Source organism: Lonchura striata, chromosome 2 (assembly GCF_050655825.1).
Source record: "Lonchura striata isolate lonStrDom1 chromosome 2, ASM5065582v1, whole genome shotgun sequence".
In the NCBI taxonomy this organism is placed as follows: Eukaryota; Metazoa; Chordata; class Aves; order Passeriformes; family Estrildidae; genus Lonchura; species Lonchura striata.
This window is the reverse complement of record NC_140704.1, coordinates 70,195,844-70,221,603: the sequence shown is the minus strand read 5'-3', so window position 1 is coordinate 70,221,603 and position 25,760 is coordinate 70,195,844. Positions and strand designations below refer to the sequence as shown.

The 25,760-nt window shown below is 40.0% G+C and overlaps 1 protein-coding gene across 44 annotated transcripts in view; it reads right to left on the bottom strand.

The window, feature by feature from the left end:
- LOC110483451 (uncharacterized) overlaps window positions 1-25,760 on the bottom strand; it is a 425,837-nt gene that overhangs the window by 371,246 nt on the left and 28,831 nt on the right. For 17 of the 44 annotated variants that reach the window (XR_014953366.1, XM_085573589.1, XM_085573585.1 and 14 more), the window contains exon 3: window positions 66-17,785. The exons of 26 other annotated variants lie outside the window; for them this stretch is intronic. Coding sequence is in view for 17 of the 18 variants with exons in the window: in XM_085573589.1 (XP_085429715.1) it covers window positions 66-73 (8 nt within the window). In the remaining variant the exon portion in view is untranslated. Of the gene's footprint in view, window positions 1-65 lie in introns of all 44 variants that reach the window. One more of the 44 variants, XM_085573586.1, reaches the window with a different exon arrangement.

Genomic DNA, 25,760 nt, shown 5'->3' with positions numbered 1-25,760 from the left:
ATTCAAAAAGTGACTTAAATGGTTGAGGACAATCCTCCCAACAGAGATTATTCAGGACCACAGACCTGCTCATGCTAGAAGGAGCCTTCTGAGTTAGGTTAAGCCTCCTGCTGAAAGCAGAGTCAGCTGTTGGATCAGTTTGCTCAGGGCTTTATCCAGTTGGATCTTGAAATCCTCAAGGGGTGGAGATGGCACAGTCTCCCTGGGCTTGCTGAGGTCTCAAATAATCCATGACATTCCTGGGCCCAAGGGAGATTTCTTGCCCTCCCTGCACTCCACTAAGTACAGAGGCCTGTGAGATCTCACTGATGAAAACTGAAGTGCACAAGGCACAAGTACCTCAGCCTTACCTGTGCCTGCTGCTACCCACTGAGCAGCAGATCCACACTTTCCTCATTCAGCCTTTTCCTATAAGTAGTAGGAACTCTTCTGCAGCCCTTTTTACCACTTGTACACACCAACACCAGTTGAGCTTTTGTAACCCCAGCCCTTGGACAATGTTTCCAAGTTCCTTTTTTACTGCTTTCTCCTCCTTTTGTGCATTGGAATTCTATCATGAACTTCCTGCCCAGCTACTCTGGTTTCCAATACATCCTTTTGTTTTCTAAGGACTACTCCTGCACTTCGAAGGGACTGCCCTTCAAGACCTGTTTAGTTTTCACGAACTCTCATGTGTTTTAAAGCTTCAGTGTTTCCTGTTACCAGTTGCCTGAATAAGCTGAATCCTGCCTTCCTGAAGCCCAGAGTCTGTCACTCTGCTTCCTGATGTTTCTCATGCCCCTAATGACCTTGAACTCCTCTGTTTCTTGGGGCTACAGCCAAGGTTGCCATTATCACTCTCTCAATCACATCAGCCTGTTTTGTGAATAGCAGATGCAATCAGATATCATATCTGTTTGACTCCTTTAAGGCCTGTATCAAGAAGTGAAATCTGATATCCTCAAAAAAGCCCTGGCTAATTTGTATAAAACAATATCACTCTTCCAGCAGATGTCAAGTCACTCAGAGGAGCCACAAGGTTGTGAGACAGAGACTTCCTCAAATTTTCTAAAGACTTGGTTCTGTTTCCTTCTCACCATCAGGTAAAAAACTCCCAGTGTGGTACTCCTCCTACTCACCTATGACCCACAAGGTCCCCACCTGCCTGTCATCTGTTCCACAGAACTCCATACATTCAAGCTGCTGCTTCACTTGCAGTGAAACTCCCTCAATCCTCCCTTTGCTCCCTGTCTTCAAGAACCTGCGTCTGTTCTCCACAGCAGCACAGTCCTGCACACTGTCCCATCCCATTGCTGTAGCTGGCAGTGTCACAGCTGTCACCACACATGCAATGCTTGCTTCCCAGGCTGCATGTGTTTCTGCAGGTGACATTTCCCTTTCTTACACAAACACTCTCCTTACCAGGCTCATCATCTGGCTGGACAGTATGCTTTGGCTCCATGGTGTCAGGTGGGGATATAGCACTGAGTGATCACAACAGCCCTGTTGTACTATAGATAGGGCACACAGCACTCCCTGCCCCGGAGAGCTGGCAAAACAGGCTAAGAAGGGGAAAGGCATGATCACCTCTACTCCATAAGGGGACACAGAAGAACAGAGGATCAAGACAAACAGGAAGTTTATAGCAGTGGGCCTTAACCACAAACTGCTCTTTCTGCCTCTGGCATAACTGTCTAACAATTTGTGACCGCACAAGGTGTCTAGAAGCAGGCTGAGGAGCATTTATAATCCCACTTTCTTAATGAGCTTTGCTCTATCTGCTTTAGCTCCCTCTGGTCAGCCATTAAATATTCAGTCCTGACTGTGGTCTTTGGTGAGAAAGTGACAGAACAGCTACAGGGCACATCATATGCTTCAGGCCTCAGCTTTCCTCCTAGGAAGCACTCCATTAAGAGGACATTCCTCCTCATCACTATAGGGCAAGAGGTGTGGGAAAACCATTGGCACACCACCCACTGCAATGGCCTGCATTTTTAACTTTAAGAGCTTTTGACATGCACTCACTTAAACAGCTGCAGTGGGTTAGGTTTAATATCTCTCCCACCCTTCCCGTCCTCTTTTGCCTGTTACCACTTGCCAGACCAGCAAGCCAAGCCCTGGAAGCAGCTGCAAGTGTCCATCAACACCAGCTGCACTTCAAGCTAAAGACACTGCATACTGAAGCAGCTCAGATGTATTCCCAAGCCCTGGTCTCTCTGCAGTGAGCCTAGGAGAGGGATATAACAACCAGCAGCACCTAGCAGCTTCTAAATCAGCGTTAATTGGTTGGTATTCCCGGGCACAATACTATCACTCAAGGCACTGTGTCAGCTTGGGGCAGGATGACAGCTCCACCACAGAGAAAAGCAAGAAAATATTATGCTTAACTGTCGATTCTTTTAACAGCTCTTACTGTATACAGTCAACAACCATTTAGGAAGTCACTTCCACTAGCACATAAAAAAAAAACCCACACTAAATTCTGCAATACATTTCCCATTTTTAGTGTGTGTGTTGACATTGCTACCTTGTTAAGCACATCTGAAAAATGTTCTTTCACTGGCTACGAAAGTCTAGAGTATACAAAAAAAAGTCACTTGTTGCTATTTTAATTTAACACAGGAATGCACCAAACCAACATTCACTCTGCTACAACTAAATACATGCAATTACTTTTTAGGAAAAAATGCTTAGCTGAGTATCACAAATACTGAAATGCACTCTTCACATAGCGGTCTCTGATGTCACTTCTGACTAGGGTTAAGTTCTTGTTCAGACACTTGATTTCTGGAGTCTTGTGAATTTTGGAGTTTTTTTAAAGCCAGACTTGTCTACATCATCTTAAAACAGACTTCCTCCCCATTTTTCTGAGTTGGTACTACTTAATGTGGGGGAAATTATAAAGTGAAGAGGAAATGGTTGCATGGTTGTTTTAGCAATTAACATTTACCTTAAAACAATCCTAGGTAAAAATTAAAAAAAAACACCACTGCATTTGAGTTAATACACAGAAACCCAACTGGACAAACCAGTTGTGAATCTGAACACAGACTGACACCCCTACAACTAATCGAGGAACTGTGACTATCACTTCTTTTGTCATTGCAATGGAATGAACTCTTACAGCTAAGATTCTTGATTTGATGCCATACTGCACATTGCACAAATTGTGCAATAAGTACATTCCAACTTTGCATTTTTTTTTATTATAGAAGATCTAGTGTGTTCCTCTAGAAATCACAATAATTATTCAACAGTATTCAAATGAGCTGCAACAGAAAAGTGAATTTTTTTCTTACCTAATCACATAGTTTTATATTAAAAGCTTGGCTATTCCTTTGCTAATGACGCAATATTTTTATCTAAAGCAAGATTATCAACAGAAAATTGATTTTTTTATTGAAGGAAATGGACTGACTACTAACTTCTGCAAACTAAAAGCCTCAAACAATAAAACACAATAAAACCCCAGTGTCTTACTTATCTGCTCTGTATTTACATCATAAACAACATAAACACACATAAACTGATTTCAGGACTGTGCTTAAATTTGACCAGCAAGGTCATATTCATGATGTTCTAGTCTAAGAAAAGAAATTCTGGATCTCTGCTACTATAAGGATGACAAAGTTTTTATCAAGTTTTAAGAGTTCCTGAGAAAATGCCATTTGCCCAGATTTCTGTGGGTGAACCTCCCAAATCTTGTTCAATTAGAAGTAGGGGCTTCTGGTGCTTTCAAGTGTATGACAGCTTGGAGCTGCAGGCACATCAACCTGTCCAAGCCTTTTCCCTCTTGTTCCATTAATTTTTCATTCCTGTGACCCTGAACACTCACCTATGCCTACTCCAACACCTTAGTTACCTAAAATGTAGGGAAAAAAAAAAAAACAAAAACAAAAACACCTAACCTACACACCACAGCATCTAACAAGATATTTGAGAAATAATAAAACCAGAAAAGAGCTGTCAACTATCCTATATTGTAAAATTAATGTATGGGATGGTGGAGGAGATGGAGAAGCAATGGAAAAAATCCTGCACAAACAAAACAAAAATAAAGGAATAAATAACCAATTAAAAAAACAAAAGAAAAACACATCCGCACACAACCCACCAAACACTGCCAGCTGCTGCTCTGCAGAGGAAGGGCAGAGGGAAGGAGGAGCCTTTGATACTCTACTCCACCCTCAGATTTCTGGATGCTATTGTGCAGCTGCTGGATGTCACATCTGGTAGCAATATACTAACGCACACCACCCAGCTTTATCTCTCCTTGTTAGCAAGCACACCCAACCCATCATGAAAATGTCAACAGAACAGCAAGAGATCTGTGTCCACGTGGAAAGGAACTGGCACAAGAGAAGCCACACTGATAAAAACAGAGGAAACACTTGGAAAACCAAGCCCAAAATTCAACCTTCCCCCTCAATCTAAGCCACATGTACTGCATCCATCACATCAGTACGAAACCTTGAACCTTATTTGATTACAGTTCCTGGCAATGCTGACAATGTCCTGGCAACAATTATAGGTCTCTCCTGTCTCCAGCTCACTAGGAAATGAGGTGCCATTGGGGTTGCTATTGTGTGGGACAGCATGAAAACAGCAGAAGCTCCAGTGTACGTGTGAATACTGACAAAGTAGGAAGCCCCACAAAGAGCATGTCAGTAGGTGCAGCATCTGCTCCACTTTCTCCCAGACTAGCTCAAAAATCCCACTCTTAGACTTCAGGGATTTCCAGAGGTTTGGCTCTAAATACATTCATAGGCCACACAGGTAATCCTGGGAAAATGCAGCTATCACCATAGAAGGCAACAAGAGTCAACAAATGAATAGTTCATACTCCCCACAGCAGCATAGCAAGGAGAAACAAAACTGTGACTGAAAAACAAAAGCTGTGCAATGGACCATCCTCAGAGCCCCTTATCTGTTATATTTAATTTTAAGATTCTGGGAAGGCAATACATTTTCCCATAATACCACACAAATGCAATGGCTATGATTAGGTATAGGCTAAACACAGTCTTACAGCCTAAATTATTTTTCAAAGTGAAGAGAAAAAGTGCTCAAAGACATTTATCACCTGAATCTCTAGCTTCTTTGGGAATACAAGAAAAATATCTATCTCCATTTTTTTTATTATTTTAGTATCTCTACAGCATTTTATTTTGTTGAGACAACTGATAGTAGGAAGAAGTTTTATGCCTATCTCTATCTCAAGTTACATCAGGTCCCTAAAATTCCACTAATAGCAGTAAACTAAGGATAAGTTTTTATAAAAATTAAAGGCCATGTGTTTCCTTTCTCATTCTCCAGACAATAATTGCTCTCAGAAGACAGAATATGAACCTTAGTCCATAAAGTAATTTTTTCATCATCTTAAAACTCTGCCAGGAGAGACTTATGGAGGCCAAAAGAGGAAACATCAACAGATTCTACAGGTAATTTTATATTTAACTGTCATAATTAAAACCACACACACCTTTTTTTTTTCAACTGCTCTTACTTTAGAAAAAATAATAACCACCTATTCACATGCAAGCAGTGTAACCAACACATACTATCACCTTGTTCCATTGACTGAAATTGTCTTAATTGTCATTATAGCTCCAGATAAAATTTTTGATGGACAGTCTAACTCTCCTTGTGAGTGAGATTAAATGTTACCCAGTATTTCATTAGGCAGCACCTCTTTTGATAACCACATATGCAGATCATTTGCCATAAACTGAAAAAAATTGGACTGTATATTTTTCGCTTCTAGAAGACCTATTCAAATGCCAGAGGAACCTTACAGGTCTTAAATTTTTTAGGAAGAGGGCTCCTTATTGAAATTGCTTTGCAGATCTAACAACCACAAACACCTATCAGAAGACCAAACTAACTTGGGCTAAGTGCTTCTTAAAGACCTTCAAGAATCCTGCAATCTTTAAACTCCCAAAAGTCTACTCAGAATCTTAGTGCACCATGAGAACAACTGCCTACAAATCATGAAGAGAATATTAAATAAATAAATAATGTTGTTTCTTCCCAAAATCAGAATGCTAAGGCTTCCTGCCAATACACGGGCATTGCATTTCAGTGTGCCAAGATGCAACATTTACAGTCTTCCAGAAGTAGAATAAACTTATGTCATTAACTGCTTATTAGTGCAATATAGTGATTTACTACAGTTCCTCTTTTGCTTCTATCAAAGACAAATACCCCTACAAGCCAGTGCAGTTATGTACTAAAATACCTATGAGAGTTACATGAGGAAGGTGTTTGTCCCTTCAGCAGATCTCTCTCAGAAGGGAGGCTTTGGGTATAAACAGCTATTTTACGCAAAGCACAGAAATGTGAGTAATATACTTGCCAAGGCATAAAAGAATATTTGACTAAATATTTGCTGCTTGATGAAAGAAGAGAAATAAGAATTATGCTTCCAAGGATAACATTTGTCGTAAATCCAAAGCAAAGCCAGTAAAACCAGTGCTGCATCTCAGCAGACTTGTTCCCTCTCCTCTAACCATGACCAGCTGCATTTGGCAACCAAAGTACTTACTGCAGTATCACTAGAGTAGTTATATTAGCAGGATTACATCAGGAGATAGGCATCATAATAGTGCAGGTTATTTTAAACCCCCCTCCCCACAGCTATAACTGCCCTCTAATTTTAACAGCTAACACTGAAAATTATTAGAGGTTTGCAAAGGCAGTCTAGCAAACAAATTCAAATTTAAATTAGAACACGTTAAGAAATCAGTCAGTTGTAGAACAAGCAAGCACCAAAACAAAGCATTCAATACCCAGGAAGATGTTCAGTAAAAGTATCCTAAGCCCCACGCATTGCACAACACTTAGCAATGCTCAAGACTGGAAGCTCTGAAGAGCTAATATTTTTCCTTGGAGACATTTTAACTACTCTGGAGTCCTACAAGCCTGATGGTTTTGGACCTGTTAAAATCTCTCAATTCTCAACTCAAGTGCCAGTCAGTGGAACTCTGTGATGAGACTACAGATAGAAAAGGACATGCACACTACAGCAGTTGGCTTGGAAAAGACTAACAAGTTATAAAAGCATTAACAAGATGTCTCATCTGAGCATGGTTGGTATATTTGAAAGAGCACAAAGGAAACCCTCAATGAATGCCAGTATCACTGATTCTTTCAAGAAGCTGAACAGAAGCTACAGCAATGCAACACATACTATTGACAGGAGTGATCTTCAAATGAGTTAAAAGATACCAGCCCTGCATCCATCCTATCCCTGCATACAGTCAGACACCATAGAATCATAAAATGGCTTGGGTTGGAAGGGATCATCACTACCATAGGCAGGGACACCTTTAATAAGACCAGGTTGCTCAGTCTCATCCACAGCTTCTCCAGGCAACATATTTCAGTGTCTCACCACCTCCACAGTAAAGAATTTTTTTCTAATATCTAATCTCTTACAGTTTGAATATATTCCTTTTTGTCCTGTTGCTACCTACTCCTGTAAAGTCCCTTTCCATCTCTTTTGTAGGCTCCCTTCAGGTACTGGAAAGTTGAAATTACTGCGAATGCTCCAAAGTCCTCTCTTCTCCATGCTGAACGATCTCAATCCTCTCAGCTTTCCTTGTACAAGAAGTGTTCCATCCCTCTCATCATCTTGTGGCTTCCTCTAGATTTGCTCCTACAGGTCCATGTTCTTCCATTGCTGGGGACCCCAGAGCTGGATGCAGCACTGCAGGTGAGGTCTCACCAGAGCAGAAAGGCTGAATCCCCTCCTTCACCATGTTGGTCACACTTACTTTGATGCAAGTGCACATTGCCAGGGCACCTCCAGTCTCTCACCCACCAGTAGCCACAGAAATCTTTGAAAACACCATCTCCCAGCACTGGCCTGAACTGCCTCTTACAAAGCCACTTTAGCTTTCATGAGATGGGTTTCATGTGTTACTTTGCTCCACTCAACAATGTTGAGCAGTGCTGCTGATGGCAGTCAACCCACCTGTACCCAAAGCTGAGTGTAATGACCAAGGATGGAGGTGCATTCCTTGCTCTTAGCTCCAAAATACTTTGTCAGTCCCAAGGTACAGTGGGGAGCAGAGAGACTGAACAGAGGTTCCTGGACCTCTGGAAAAGGAAGCATAGGCCTTCATCCACATCTCTAAGAGACAAGGCAAAACCTGCCCAGAACTGCCACTAACACAGGCAGGCATATGAAATAATTCAAGCAGCACCACCAACCCTGATCAGCATTAATTCTTCTGTTTCAGAAGAACATTTTTCCCAAGACACTGACACACTCACCTCTCTCAAGTAAAAAAACTTCATTAACTTAAAAAAGGCTGAGCATGTAGGGCATAAATTAATCCAGAACAGGGCTAAACTACACTCGCAGACTAAGGTGTACTTACTAAATCTTTACTGTAATATGAAAATTATGGTGGAAATTAGATGCTGGAACAATAGACTCAAGTTTATTCCTTCCAAAAGAGAAAAAATTACACTCATGACATTAAAAAGGCAGTGCCATCACTATCTGCATTCTAGTCTAAGGATTATAAAACAAGTCTTTTCAGGCTGAACTTTATTACAAGTTCTCAACACAAGACATTACTCCAATCTTTGAAAAGCTAATGAATTTTGGCAAGCTAATGAATTTGGTTTGTGTACATGATGTTCACTTTAAAACCTTTATTTTACTTTCCAAAGTGGAAAAAAAAAAAAACATTTGCATGAAATTATAGCTGGTTGATTTATGTATTTTCATAAATGTGTTTACAACATAGAAGTTCTTGGTATTTTGTTCTTAAATAAAAGGTATATAATCCATGGGGAGTGGAACACAACTGATATCTGAGATACTGAACATGCAGAAACTACTGCTATTTTTTCAGGCCTCTGCATGATTAATCTCTTTCACTGCTTTCTTGACAGTTACTTGCATTTCCCCCTGATGCACTAGCATAGGACAGCCCTTTGAGATTGTTCTAACGTGGCTAATCCCAAATGAGGGGTCATGACCCCCAAGCAGGGTCACAGCAGTTACGACTGGGGTAATGAGCCCAACAGAAGTATACTTGTTTATAATGGTATCTGGACTCACAAAACCAACATAAAGCACAGCTCATAACCGAAAGCCTTTGAAAGAGCTGACGTAAGAATGCACTGAAGGCAGGCTTTGCGTGACAGTCTTACCTGATACCAAAGCAAGAGAAATGCTAACTATGCTTAAGTGGTTGTTAATAATGAATACTTGGTGTTTTATCTGCATTACTGTAGCAGTGATGGTGTTAAATTTTAAACTAAATTCAGTAATGAACTTTAAAAAGTCAGAAGTAGAACACATTATATCCACCATCACAGAAGAGAAGCCAGCTGGCAACTGCCAAAATTCACCGAGAGGGGCTCCAGAAACCTCACAATCCAGTAATTCCAAATAAGAAGCCTTGTTTAATCTAAATATTGTTGCTCAAAGCCAAAGGATTATTCCAAGTGAGGCACTGTTACAACCTGACAGATCTCCATAAAGTCCAGAAAAAACAAACTTTTCCAGAGAGTTCATTCAAGCTAGAGAAGAAATTTCAATCTATATTGCTCCACTCAATTTCTAGGTCACTGAAGCAGCCTCCTGGTTACTCCTACATTACCCCATCACTCTGTCCACTGGAAGGGGGTGAGCAGAACAACACGGTTGATACTAAGGGCTGGGCATTTGGCACATAGCATGTTTCAGGAGTTTTATTTCAGATCAGCTCCACTATGCCCCCTTGATAGAGCAGGGTCTGGGAGGTGAAGTGCTGAAAGTACTCTGGATGCAAATCTTTTAACTTGGTGTTATCTGAAATTAATTCAAATTGGGCTCTCAGGCTTTCCTCACAACACAGACCAACACTCAGTGCCCTGACTTCACTCCAAAACTGAGCTCCTGTACCAAACCAAAATGTTAATATGGCAAAAGAACAGCTGTAACTTGAAACTTTGACTGCAAAGCATTGCACCCTTTGGATCATTATGGGATGAATGAAAGATATTTTGATGAACTGAAAATATGACACCAACTTTAGCCAAACAAGAAGGAAAATTCAGTAACTCAACTAAAATGGAATATATAAATCCAGATTCTTTCTCCACTCCTTCCCTCAAACAGTCCTGGGAATTACTTTCCTCCTATGGAAAATACACTTCATACTAATATGCACAAGCATATGAAAAGTGTGGGTTGCTAGAAAACGGAAAGAAAATCCTATGCCTTCTGTCACACATTCTTAAATAAAATATGTTCACACTTAGAATTTAAAGATGCTAAAAAAAGATTGGTAAAAGCAGAGCAAACTATTGGGAGCTGGTCTAATTTTCACTTTGCCTGCAATTTCCTCATTTAGGAGCAACAGCCTACGCAATACTTTTTGCTTTGGGGCTAAGAAGAATAAATTACTATTTTTTTCTTAACTACAAATCACATATTATGGGCTTATATATTAATTTTTACGAATCATAAGTACCCCTCATTGTGCAACATGACTACAAGAAAATTTTGTAAACAAAAAATTGAGCAGCTTCTTTTGGGACCTCTGCAAACAAAAAATTGAACAGCTTCTTTTGGGACCTCTGCAAAGATGATTGCCAATGCTCAAACTCAAATTTTCAAATAGGATTGACAAGCTGCCTCTTATTATCTCAGTCAACTAAGCATACTGATCTGATACCAGGTGTATCAGATCCATTAGCCAATTACTTTTCACTGAATGTAACTTATTTTAAAATATCAGGAATACAAAAATTGTCAAGATATAGCATACTTGAAGAGGAAGAAGACTAACTCTAGTACCTGCATCCAAAGTCAATATGCACAGGCATATAATATGCATTCAGACTCACAATCAAAAAAGACCACAAAATCAAACAAAAAGTCAAAGTTACTCATTCAACTTTAGGGTAACATATGCAAATTTGGAATTGCCCTACTTCTACTTCCAATGTAGAAAATCCCAATTTGCACACTGCACTCAGAGTTGCAGAGGCAGCTTTAAAACAACAGATAACAGCAAACTAATAAAGTTGCACTTGCAGGGCTCCAGGTATGGAATTTGAAGCAATCAGCTGAGCTATGAGCTGCTGTAACCATCTCGTTCATTAAAATTCACCATGTTCCAAAGCATCTTTCAAAGTCTGTACAACTGTCAAAACACAATTTACCTTTCTCTGACTTGCCAAAGTACGTAGGTTTCCCCTGCTAATTTATACAAAACAGTGAGCTGTCAATATGAAAGGCTGCAAAACACCACGGTTAAGATATGGAAACACCATCAAATATTTGGAAATTAAATATATATCTTGTCCTACATTGAAACTTGAGTGCCAACACTTTAGCAAAAGAGACTAGAAAAAAAAAAGCATGTTTGGGGAAAAAAAAAAGTCATGTGTGGAGGCCTTTGTACCACAGGTCCAGCCTACCTCGGGAGTAGGAGTCTACATTATCTACTGAGTATAACTATTACTTTTAAATAAATATAGTTTTGCACTGACTGAATTTGAAAGGGCAACAAAGGGATTTTAAAGATAGAAATTATAATGAGAAATGGAATATGTAAGAATTCAGAGTCATTAACACTGGTGATGTGCTTGGTCCAGAAATCAAGAGCAGAGGTAAGAAACAAGCTGAATAAAGCACAGTCAAGTCTCAAAGCATTAAACAAATGCCCCTCATAAAATTTCTGCCCAGCAAGTGTAAAATTTAGATCCAAATCTGCAGCAAGGGATAAAAAAATCTCTGTGGGAATGTAACATGCTCAGGCAGACTCAGTTCCGCTCCTTACTCAGCTCTAACCTTTGCATCTGCATGAGAACTCTTTTAAGGTGTGCCTAGTGTACATTAAAAAAAAAAAAAAATCTATGATCCTAAATGATAGAAGTCTTAATGAACTCATCCTAAGAGAAAAAGAGATGAAACAGAGCTGAAGACTTAGTGTCCCCACATATTACCTATATTATACAAAGGTATGGGCCTATCCACGCCCTCACATGAGGCTGAAGGTTTTCTTAGTTTAGAAACTTAGCACCTTAAATTGACACCTCATATTGCCTCCTCCTTGCTCACATAGCCCCTCTTCCTGCCCCATTACCTTGACATTTTAGCTCATGACCTCTAATAAATATGAAGAAGGTAAAAAGTGTTTCACACCACATGAAAATTTTGTTATCATACTTCTAGAAGAAGAAGTTGTAATTTTATAGCAATCATTCCACCAGTTAAGTCTTTTAAAAATGGGTCAAGAAACAAGCTGAGTATCAGCAAGCAAAGCAATGGCATAATCAACCTGACATTATTCTGTATGCAATTTGTTCTTCTTCTTGTGCTACATAGATAGACAGCTTTATTTACCTACTAATGCTGATGATCAGTTTAAAGATGTAGTTGTATTACATGTAAAGAAATACATTCCCTACATTTGTGAAAGAGAATTTTCAGTTGAACAAACAGCCACGGCTTAAAACATCTCCATTGTGCAGTTCCTCATTCTGCAGGCCTTTCTCAATGTGTAATTAAAACACACAATGGGTAACAAATGCCCTGAAGCAAATAGTAATTATTAGAATAGTACAGTCTATTTCACCTTATAGAATCATAGAATATCCTAAGTTGGAAGGGACCCAGCAGGATCTTCAAGTCCAAATTCTGGCCCTGCACAGGACACCCCAGGAATTACATAATGTGCCTGAGAGCACGGTCCAAAACTTCTTGAACTCTATTAGGCTTGGTGGTTTGAACACTTCCCTCGGAAGCCTGTTCCAGTGCCCAACCACCCTCTGGGTGAAGAACTTTCTCCTGATATCCTACTCAAATCTCCCCTGACTCAGCTTCATGCTCTTTCTTTCCTCAAGTCCGATCTCTGATCATCAGAGAAGAGATCAGTGCCTGCCCTTTCTCTTCCCGTCGCAAGGAAGTCGGAACTGCAGTGAGCTCTCCCCTCAGTCTCCTCCAGGCTGAACAGACCAAGTGCCCTCAGCTGCTCCTCACACAGCTTCCCCTCAAGGGCCTTCACCATCCTCATGGCTCTCCTTTGGACACTCTCTAACAGTTTAATGTCTTTTTTATGTGTTGTTTATACAGGGTTCTGTTTTCTCATCACCAACCCCACAATTCTCTTACTCTATTTTTAAACATAAAATCACAAAAGCACTGTTCCACAGAACACTGCCTGCTACCCCCTAACACTATGAAGAATGCTGCTGCTGGTGATGAACTGGAACTAATGTTGAGTTCCTGTGAAGGTTCTCCCACCTCCTTAAGAACACAGTTCACAAATCCCTTTGAAGGTATATAGCATATAAATATCACCATCAAATATGATCTGATGGTATTTTCAAATGAAAGTTGTATAACTGTATGTCATCTGCTCAGATGACCAAGTGCAGAACAAATATGTCTTCTAGACAGAAAACTAGTAATTTAGTCTTTGTTTCTAGCTTAAAACAGAAGTTTAACAGTGTCATAAATATCCATCATACGTGGCTCACAGCAGCAACTGCATAAGACATAAAATCTGTGCTCCTCCTGCTACTCTGCAAACTTCTGCCAGCTCTCCCTGCCCCTTAAACTGAGACACTCTCCTCCTGAAGCTGCAGAAAAAGAGCACAGCACTAGAAACTCAAAAAGACAAGGGACTACAAATCCCATGGCTGCTCCAAGCCAGCTAAGTGAACAGTTAAGAAATGTCTTGTCAGTCCATCCTGATGTGTACAGCAGGTACAGCTGGCTTGGCAGGACAGCCACCCTGGGAACCGGGAAGCTGGCATCCACGGCTTAAGAAGTGGCAAAGATTTATGCTTGGTTGCAGATTTTTGAGTGCACTGCTTCAAGAGAAGTTATTTCCTGAGCTTTGTAACAGACAGAAAAAGACTGAAACAAGCAAAAAACCCATACATATCAGAAAGTTAAAATAAGTGCTAATTTTGATTATGTTTTTGCATTGTTCATTGTGTGCTGGTTGTGGGGCAGGGATGGGGATGGAATCACTGTCTTGCAGTGAAGTGTTTGTGAGTGGAGTATGGAATTTGCAAGAGACTGGGCTGTGCAAGAAGCCACTCTGCACGAACACAAAACAGCCCCTTTCTGGCAAGCTCCAAAACAGTTACAAATGCAGCAACAACACTTATATCATAAACTCTGTGGGGCAAGAATTACCCTAAAGTTTGCAAAGTTCTAGTAAAACTGCATCTCTGCCCATGACAAAGACTCACAATGCCTACAAGATGACAAAAAGTTTGGGTGAACCAATTTAAAGAATGCAAGTCCACAAACAGAGCATTTCCATAGAAGTAAACCTGAATACATGCAGTGCTAAAATTAAGCATATAAATTAAGGTCAGGGCCTGACTCATTTTGGCCAGAACAGTGCAGTCATCATGGTCTTAAGGTCCCATATAACACAGAAACAAACCTGAAACTCATATCAGTTTCTTGCATTGTTGTGGATCATCACCTCTTGCCACTTAAGAGTGAAAACTATACTTTCACTTATACTGGAAACTCTACCTTGTGATTAAACCAAAATCAAAAGGAGGGTGCAATACCACTAACACATCTTCTCTACACATATTCTCCATGTATAAACAAGTCCTTTAGACATGTTTTAAAAATTCAGGAAACAGCTAAATGTGACATCAGCTAAAGACTTTTATTTAGCTGGAAAATGCTTTGTGACAGAAAATCAGTTTTAGTCGATTTAACTGGTAATGGACAATTTAAGCAAGACTTATTAACAGTGGAAGCACTTCCATATCATTAAGTGCTCTATTTTGTGATGTTGTATTAGAAATCAAGGGAAAATGATCCCAGTATGCAATTGTGATAAGAGCATTAGCTAGATGCAGACTAAGTTATCTATTCTATTTCATACACTTCTGAAAACAGTTTGTCTTTTCTGGCCATTCAATCTGTTTCTGCAATTGCCTAGATTTTATTTCATGTTTTTATTCAGTTTTATTTTTCTAAGTTATTTGGCAAGCGCATCTCAATTTCCTGTATACAGAGGGCACCTTCTTAATAATCTTAAGTATATTTCTGCTTTTTTTTGAGAGACCCAATGAAAAGGTCTTCCTTATATTGTTCACATGATTCAGTCTGATTTAACAGATGTCCTGGTTTCAGCTAGAGCAAGGTTAATGTTTGCAGTACTCAGGAGGGAAGATGGCTAGGACGTTGAGGTTATTCTATATGACCTCATATCAGTGCCGAGGGTGGGTGGGAGGGAGGAAGTCAGTCTCTTCCAGCAAGGAGGGCTCCTTCTAGTTGAGTAACCTTGGCAGAAGGAGTTGTGGGATGACCCTTCCGAGCCAGAGGGAACAGTCACAGTGGCATGGCTGCTGTCAGGTCAAGTCCGGCTTGGGGAGCATTTTGCCTGTGAATCATTCTCTCTTTGGTACACTTTTGTTATTCATATTGTTGCTGTTATTCTTCCTTTCCTCATCTCATTGCTGTTTCCACTAAACTGTTCTTATCTCAACCCATGATCTTTACATTTTGTGCCTCCAATTCTCCTCTCCAATCTGCCATAGAGGATGGGGGAAGGGGAGGAAGGAGCAAGCAGTGCATGGTTTTAGTGGGAACATTAAATTGGGAAATACCATTCCTAAAACATGACAACAGATTATTAGTGTGAATTTGAGAACACTTTTAGAAAAAACAGGTTCTTTTACAGCCATTAGGTGAATGCTGATCGGTCATATTCACTGTATTTAAAATAGGTTTTGGTGTTTTCTGGAGTTATTTTTCTATTCTTATGCTATGTCAGTGTTTGTGACACTGAATCATTTCTGATTCATTTACAGCAAGAAATACAGTAACAAAGTTCAAAGTATTCTAAAAAAGAAAAACAAAATATAAAAAATCCTTGGGAAACAGAAGGGAACTGCAATCCAAATAGCAAGACACGCATCATCAAGTCCACCAGACACTCCACTGACCGAAGAAAGGAGGAAGTTTCAGCTTTAGAAATGGAGAGTAGTAGTATCACCTTACAGCATGTTTTGAAAGCTCCTGGAATATACCAGCATTTCAAAAATCAAGTTTTATAAACCAAACTTGTTTACATTTTATCTGATTAAAAATAAACAAAACAGAATTTGTACAAAAGCAGAAATAAAGTGAAAACACGTTACAGACTTGGAGTAAATAAAGCTAAGTTTATGTATCTGAAAAAAAAAACAGAAGAACAGCAGAATTTCTAGAAATACACTGCAGTAAAATACTAAGATAGGAGTGATTGAAATAACATTATATAAATTGACATAATCAACTGGAGGGAAGAAAAAAATCAAAAAACGCAAAGAAACCCAAACTCATGCTTTAAAATCCTTGAAAATTAATGAAGGGCTAAAAAAGAACGCTGATCAGTCAGTTACAACCAATTTGCCCATGTTGGAATCACCACCTTTTCAACAACCTGCAGCAGCAGGAAAATGCACAATTACAACTTTTGCTCCTCTCCACACATACAGGCACTAAAATATTGTTATGGGCGTTCTGTTTCAGAAGACAGACATGTAAATTTAAAATAAATCTCTCCTGGAAATAGCAAACTGATGATGCAAGTTTGAATCCCCAGGTACTCTCTCAAAATCATGAAATATTCTTGAAGTCTAGTGGCTTTTATATTGACTATTTGAAGAGATTACTTATGAGATGTTGCACCACTCCTTTTTGTGTCTGGCAAAGGGGTGAGCAGCTTACATAAGCAAGACATTAAATAAATGTACACCAACTCCTACAAACATTCAAGCAACATTAAAGCTATTGAAGGGATGGAATAAATCATTAACAAATATCAAAACAGAGCTTTCTGTGTCAAGTTTGAGCCCCAAAATGAATATTCAGCCTGTGGCACCTCACCCTCTCCCTTCCAGAGGGCAATTCAACTGGACATAATGTTCATGAGGCAATTCCTATATGCACATCCATACAAACACAGAGATGCTCTCACTTTGGTAGTGACACAGACCACCAGAAAAACCCCATGATAGCATATGGAATTCATGGGACTGCTTTTTGGAATGAAGATCTTACCATTTAGAATCTACTTCTGAAGCAGATGAATTCTATTGTCTTTCACTATATACAAAAATCAATTCATGATACAGAAGGATATTTCAAATGCCCTTCAGTGCCTTCAGAAGGAACAAAGTTAGGATGACATGTCTTTTAGTGATTGGTAATTTCTGAAAAACTATCACAATCTTGCTTGACTTCTAGTCTGACTAGGTAGGGGAAAAAATTGTGTAAAGAATCAATAAAAGCATTTCAATCACAGATGACATTATGAGTAGAAAATCACATGACACCCTATTCAGCACATTACTAAACAAGAACATCTTACAGCAACAAGAAAAATTTCAAGTTTTGTTTTTTAGGCAGCACAGTAAACAAAGATATGCCTGGGCACAATATTCTCATGCTTATGTTTTTTATCTTTGTTCCCTAGAGATCTAAAATTCAATGCGTTCTGCCATACATGTCCAGGCAGTCTTTGTCAAGCTTGGAGAGAAGGGCCATGTGAAAATCTTCCCTTCCTGTATTCCTGTAGTTAAACTCACAGGTGAGGGCCACCATCACCTTCAGGACATGAGCAGCAATTCTTAGCTAATAAGCAACGCATGCTTGTGCAGGGACCAAAAAAAAAAAGCAAGCAGACCAAGATGAATACTGGCAGAGAAACGACCTGAGCTGCAATAAACGCTTGTGGGGGAGGGGGAGTACTTGCCACAGCATCACCGTCTTGCTTCTGCTACAACAGCATCATCTAGCTGATCTCACCACCGAGCTGAATTGAACAAACTGAACAGGAAGCATAAAGGAAAAAAATAGACAAGATATGATTTATTATGTACTGTACAAGAACCACCAGTTTAACTGTCTGCATTTCAGTACATCCTGACAGAAAGGGGGGGGGGGAAATCAATATTTATTTTAAAAGCAATGGTTCGTACAAGAAAAAAAAAAAAAAAAGGTAACTAAAAACCCAGCTGCACTTGCTGCTCAATTAAAAACCAAATGAAAGCACAGTTTGGGAGAAGTAATATCAAAGCACTGATAGATCTTAGAAAGTTACAAGTTTGTCGCCAACAGATTAAGTTAAAACAGATCATCTTTTGAATGCTATGAGAACAGCACATGTGTCCCCCTCTAATGAGTGGCAAGACTCATAAATCATGAACAGCAAATCATGAGCTCCAAGGGAGGTCTACCTCTTCATCTGTGACAATTAATGTGTCACCCTCACAGCAACCCAGAGGCAAATTCCTTATGCTATTTTTTATGCATGTATTGTCTTAAAACATATCTCTTCCAAAATTACACTTGACATTTCTTTAATGGACTGACTTGCATTCCAGCCAACCAGCATCATAGATTTACAGACATCAGACACAATAATGATCTTATAAAATTCATCTAATGTTCTGTTCCCCATTCCCCCCTCCCAATGTAAAGGGACAAAAGGCATTGAAGTATATATTTCTTTACTTATTATCAGTAACAGTTATACAGGGAGATAGTCTTCTCAAGGTTTGTCATGAATTTTTAATGATTAAAATAGTGTAAAATAGTCTATGGTTGTGACCTATATTCACAAAACAAGGGAACATAAATGTAAATAAGGAATAACAAGGGAACAACAAAATGTAAATACCCATTCCACAATATGCAGAGAAATCAAAAGGCTTACCTTAGGGTAAGCTTATACTATGCCTAATTTTTAGGTTAGTCCCTGATAAAGGCTGATAAAGATCACAGCCTGCATCATCTGCCTAGCACTTTAAACTTGCTTCAGTGCAATTTTCTTTAATATCTTTGCACAGTGCTTATGTGCAAATAGACCTCGACTTGTGCTGTTTCCTGGGTTTTTTCTCTTTCATCATATATTTTGTGCCATCTGCAGACAAGCAGCACTATTCACATAAGTTGTTTTACTAAAAAAAATCAGTTGGATCATTCAGCAGACAAAGCCTGAAAGCTTGTCTCTCCCTATAAACAAGGGGAGAGAAAGAGGTTTATAGTAGCAAATGAGGGCTTTGACAAGGAAGCTGCAGTAGCTTTCTGCCAGGGGGTAGGACACCGTCCTCTCCCATCCTATTCCTGCCCAAGGACTGCCATCGGTGTAGCTGAGACAGCAGAAGAGAACAAATGCCCTTGCCACCCTCTCCACTGTTCAGCCTCAACGTATTCATTTAAACCATAACACTACAAGCTAGGACAGAAAATAATTGCCTGGATTTTATATTAATTCACCTTACAGAAGATTTACAGCATTTTTAAAGTAACAGAACATGAAACCAACTTTGTTTATTTAGTACGACACTGCAAAAGGTGGCAATCTAAATTTTTTGCCCTATAATTTACACTCATCAATGAGCACAGGACAGTAGGCATGCTACCAAAAAAAAATAGTTTTCTTTCTGCAGGTATTACTCTCCAAAGTGGGAGATAAAAAGAAGTAAAGAACTCTTTAACATGTGGGGTTTGCAGCATTGCTATCTGTTACTTATAGGTGAGGCTTTACAAAACTTTACCTATTGGTAACAGGTATCTCTGTCATCCATCCAAGCAGTGAGAGCAAGTGAGCATCTACAGGGAAGCACTGAATGGGTCTTGGACCTGTGAGCTCTGAGAGCTGGCACACCCCTCCTCCTCAGCTGCTGTTAGAGGTCAGGAATGAAGATTAAACAAGGAATTCACAACCTGGTTCTGGTGTCCTACCCAAAGGCTTCAAAACTCCAGCTCTCTCACAGCAGATGTAATTTTACTGCCTCAGTGACAATAACAGGCAGTGAGCATAGATGAAAAAAAAATCTGTGATAAAGAGCTATAAGATCTCCTGTATTCACACAAATTATTTAGGACTTTAAATCAATACTTCAGATATATCCAGAAATTATGAGTCATAGTGGTTGAAAAAAAAGGAAAACCCCAATTTTAAAGATGGGGAAAGATGGAAAAGTGTCTCTTGCTAGGTTTCAATATCTCACTACTATTCGTAATGTTAGAGAAAATTAACAAGAGCATCTCTTCTTGCTTCAGCTCTGTGGCTGTTTCTTTCACTACAGTGACTCTGGAAGTGACTGACACCATAAGCACGTGAATGCCACACTACAGCACAACCAGTGTCTACATGCTGGGACCTGAAAGACTTTGGCACCAATCAGAAGAAGATGAGAAAGTGAGATTTGCATTTGCATGTCAGAGGCTGCTATCACATCTCTGGGGGATGGTCACACATTTTTCCAAATCCCTACAAGACTACTCAGAACTCAAACCATGCAAATCTGGCACTCACTGGAGAGGAGACAGCTGCCCTGCAGAGACTGCAAGCCCAGGAGGATAGATACTTGCCATTGAAAGCCAGGCCTATTTTTCACATCCCCTGATACAGCAGCAGGCCACCTGGCACCAGCTGGCCAGGCACTCTCAAGCAGCACAGAAAAAATATAATTTCACCAAATTGTCTGCTGCCTCCAATCCCCTGCCTGTATCGGTAGAGTAACATTCATAGGGTTCCTAAAGCTTTCTATTACAGCCAAAAGGGGAAAAAAAAAAAAAACATAAAACCCTGGTGAGGATCCTGCAGAGCAGATGCAAGCTGAAGAAACAGTAGAGATCATTATGACTTTTATTTCGTCAAACTTAAACTGGAGAACTCTACTGGGCTACACAAAATTAATGAGGACCTGTATTAAACATGTAGCCACTCCCTCTATATAATGAGTACGTGGGCATTAAAAACCCCTGCTGCTCTTCTCAAAGCAGATGGGGTAATGCTCGGCAGCCCTGGCTTTGAATACATCTGGTAGCCTACTGTCATCTTTCACAAAGCTCCTTCTCAGTCCCCAGGCAGGGGCTGCTGGTGTGGGACACAATGCAGGGCTCTGCATAACCACTGCCGAATGGAACTCTTAACACACTTCAAACCTCAGCAGCATAAATAGGCTTCCTCACGCTACCTTGCAACAGGAAAACACAAAAGATACCTTGGACTGGATATGCAGAATTGCTGAAAAAACTTGCTCAAAAAAATTATGTGATATGAACCATGTACCTGCAAATACAGCAGAGATCAGCACAACAAACAGGAGTCATGACCAGAAAAGCCTGGCTTTCACTGAAATGCTTTCTTCACCACTGGTGAAAAAATCATCACCACCACAGCACCAGAGGACTGTTCTGCATAACTTCACAATGAATATTTTGTGTGACTCTCTCCACTCTGGCTTATAGATTTTCTATATGTTAACTAGTTATTAAACAAATAATAGTTAAAATTTAAATTTATTGCTAAATTAAGTTGTTCAATAATAACTAATATTAAATAATTTTTTTAAATTATTTTTCTTATGTCACTGGAACTACAGAAATACCGCAGCTAAGAGCTCTGCACCGGAGAAGTTTACGAAGCCACGCACGCAAGTTAATGAATACCCAGGGATTCCTCATTACATGAATCCGGTGACAATGGAGTAACGGTTGGAGCTAATGCAGATGTACAGCCCCATTCATATGTATATGTCTGGGTCCAGGCAATCCCAGGCTGGCTGGGGGGATCCTTTGTCCGCCCATGCCCACCCTTCGGGAGGCAGGCGAAGGGCTGGAGCAATGCAGCACAGTGACTCCTTTGGAGGGGCAATCAATGGCATTAAAGCACAGCCGTAAGGCTTGGGCCAGGCGCTTCTGCAAGACCCGGACACACTGGGTACATGTGCAAGGGTGAGAAATAATTCCTAAAACTTTAGATGTACATGGCAGGGAGCACGGGGTCAGGTAGTTGCAGTGCTCCGAGAGCCTCACGAGAGCCAAAGGTGTGTTTGTAGGGGCGTGTGGCAGCACACGGGGATGGAAATGCGGCCAGGGTGAGATGAGAAGCACAGCATTTCAAAATGGCAGTCTCATCCCCACACGGCTTGACACGCAAAGCAGCAGCAGTAGCGCATGTTTACACTTCAATTTAAATGCATCCAAATTCAGAAATGTTTGCCACCAGGTTCCCACCCTCACAAAAAAGGCCTCTCAGACAAAAATAGCAAGTGACCACTGTGAGGACACAGCAGGACACACCATGCAGGAAAGGCTGTCAAAGGTGCCGGTTCATCTAGCAAAAGACTTAGAACAGAGCATTTTATTCCTCATCCTGTCTTGATATAGCACTAGTCTGCAAGTGAGAGGAAGTAAAAATGGTTTTTAATATTTAAACTGTAATTTTACCTCAATAGCATTCCTTTAAAACACCAATTTCAGCCCAGCGCTCTGTAAAAAATTTGTTCAGACAAGGATCCAAATTCATACCACAAATGCTTCCTATATAACTAAAATGGCGTTAATCAAACATCTACAAATCCTTAAAAGAAAATATAATGGCTTTAGGGGATCAATACAATGAAAAAACTCCTTTTTATAGATGTGTTGCCCTCAATTTGCATTTGCATGACATTCCTGGCTCCAAAATCTCTAAAACACAATACAATCCATCATTTGCCTAGCCATTATCAACCCAGAATATGTAATATGTGCTTTAATTTCATGCCACCCTGCATTGAAAAAAAAAAACAACCAACCTTTGAAATATTAAATAATTAAAATATATTACTTGCCACTGAGGTCCAAATAAGATATTTGTATCAAATTCTGCCAGTTTATTGCTTTACCAGCTGCTTATGAGCAGGGATAATGCTTTTAAAAAGGTTCTTTAAAGGCTTATATTATTCATCAGTTTTCTGAAACTATTAAGTTACACTCCCATTTCCCACCCCCATCACCAATTGTAGGTCTTTGTTAAACATTCTTTTTGCTTTTACCATGGCAAAGAAAAAAAGCAATGAATTGTGGGATGCCTCTTACTCCGGGGGAAAGGTTTTGAATAGAACAGCTGTCCAGAGGTCAGGCAAAAATGCATTCCCCTCTAACAATAAGGGGCTTTTTGTGGGGAAGGAATAGGAATTCAGAAAAAGAATTTATGGAATTGAGTAGCTACAATAAGAGGTTAAAGAGAGAACTTCAGTCAAGAGGAAAGGGGGAGACATAAGGAACTGCACAAGAGAAGGAAGACATCACCAGACACACCAGCAGGGAGCAAAATGCTGGAACAGTTGTTCTATAAGAAATATATATATACACACAGAGAGAGAGAGAGAGAGAGAGAGAGGGTTGCTGGAGAGGAAGAGCTGACAATAGCTGGCCCTAGGAGCACCGGCCTGCACCATGGTAGGGGCTCCCTTTCCCTTTCCCTGTCCCTTCTGCAGACTGAAAGTATCTCAGCAAAATGACACCCCCATAAAAACAGACCATGGGAGTGGGTGGATGAGGCACTCTCCAAGAAGGTGGGAAACAAGGACTTGACTGTTTCTGCAGTGAAAGAACAGTGAACCCAGCATTTGCTTCAAAAGGACCTATTTCAGAGGAAATCTGAGGCCACAGCTCCATTTATGTGGTTCAGATTGGAAGACATCTGCTGGGCACACTCTGAGCTCTATTGGCTGCATGACATTAAAACAAAGCTTTTGTCAAAACTTATCACACCTCTTACATGCATCTTTCTTGCCTCAGAAAGACGGAAAAAAAGGAAGGGTCGTTCTGAGACAGTGAACACGTGCATTTCCAAGTTAAATAACAAGCAGGTCTCACACTTGCCAAAGGCGTTATTAACAAACACCACCAAAAAATCCTGTGTTGTAACATTTTTGAGAAGTTATCCGTGTGTCAGAGTTATTTAATGCTTATCAGCATAAGACACAGGACAGTGCTGAGGTGGAAGTTACTTCAGTTTTTAACCCATTGTGTTGCCCAAGAGCCTGGCAGCTGCTTACATGACTTGGAGCAAGCACAGCATCCTGCTCAGAAGGATTGTGTGCCATTACAGCTACAAGGCAACTACCATAAATACAAACACACACCTCATTTTCAGAAATTTATCTCAATGCAATATATACTATCACATACTTACACAAATACTTTATTCTATATGTTGTGATAGAAATTACAAAACATTAATGCAGATGCAATTCTCACAGGCATAAGCCTACACCTTCACATGATTTCAAAACATGATTAAAAATACAATTTTCAGTTAGACTTCTTGATACTTCTCAGTCAAAACATAAATGAAAGGAAGTGACAGGTATTGGAGTTCATGAACTTCCTGAAATCTGAGCAATGAGGTTGGCTAAGCACGCAGTGCTCAAATGACTGAATCTGGATTCATTTTGTGACGGTGAAAGACTACCCAGCACTCGCTGCTACAGAGGCTGCTTTTTCCCCCCACACTGCATTAACAGTGGGACTAAGAATGCAGCAATCCACAGAGAAAGTGGATGCTATCCTACAAGATAAGAAAACCAAATAAACCAACAAAAAACCCACGCTCATCCTGGGGCCATGATTCACGGGAGCATTTTCACACCACTGAATTCTGATGTTATTTAAGCATTTATTTCCCACACTTCACTGAAACAAGGCTGGTACTCAGTCCATCCAAAATGCCAAGCAGCAGAAATGAAGCTTGTTAGCCCATGCAGAACTGGAACTCCAAGACCTGACGCCTCAAGAGTGCTGTGAAATGAAGCACTGGCTGGTCCTGACAACCACCCCAGTGCTGCTGGCACCTACAGCAATGCTCTCCAATCCACTGGAACAGGCACCGGCCTGCGCAGCACAGAATTATTTTCACTGCACCTGCATCACATAGACAGGAGATAATTTACAATAATTTGTCAGGATTAACCTTTTGATAAGATATAAATTTTTCCTAGGTTTAAAGCACTTTATAGAGGTGCAAAGGTTCATTTATATTAGGCAAATGCTGCATCAGCAGTTTGACAGTAGAGAAAACTGTGATGCTGAGACTGGTTACGACTCTGTTGGCCTTAATCCCTATCGCAATAAAACGAAGCTTGGCATTTCAGCATGGCAAGATATGATTCATAACTAACCATCACTCTTCTTTAGCTTTGGAAATGTCAAACAGGATAATTAACAGGAGATACTCGTTGGTTCACACATTCTAGACGTAGAGATTTATGTGTACTCTGCATCACCAAACACTGACAAGTTATTTGTAGCCACATGTTTTAAAACTGCCTTTGTATTTCCCTCATATTCAGTGCAGCCAAACAGAATGAGTCAGGTCTGAACAGTTCATGCTCCTGACCTTATCCAACATGATAAATAAAACACAGTGTTGGTTCACTATCTTTTCATATGCCAAATCCAGCTATTTATAAACATATAAATAAAAAATAAATTCTATGGCTTGCAGTTGTGAGTTTCATTATTTCTCAAAACACAGCCCCAAGAGCCTACAGTGAACATTATCCAGTTCTCAGCCATTCACACCACCTACGTTTATATTTACAGTGCTGTTCTTCACTCTGCTGAAGTAGGCAGGTATTTTTAGCTATGTCATGATGCATGTTTAAAAATTGATTAAAATAAATACTCCTACAGCACTTCCATTTGAAGACTACACATCCCACACACTCTTTTGCTGGACCAAACCACACATAATAAGGTGCCAAAATATTTTCTTGCAAGAGAGACACTTCCAAACATTATACCAGCAGAAGCTCCCCTGATACTTTGCCAAGAGCCCAAAGCAACAACTAGAAACTATGAAATATAGTCATCCTCCTGGCTAATATAGAGAGGGAAACTCTTCCCACACAAAAAGCACAGGCTCTGGGTACAACTCTGCACTGCATTTTGAATCCATACTGAGCACAGGCCATACCCATATAATAGAGATGCAAGAAGCAGGATTGCTCAATAGATT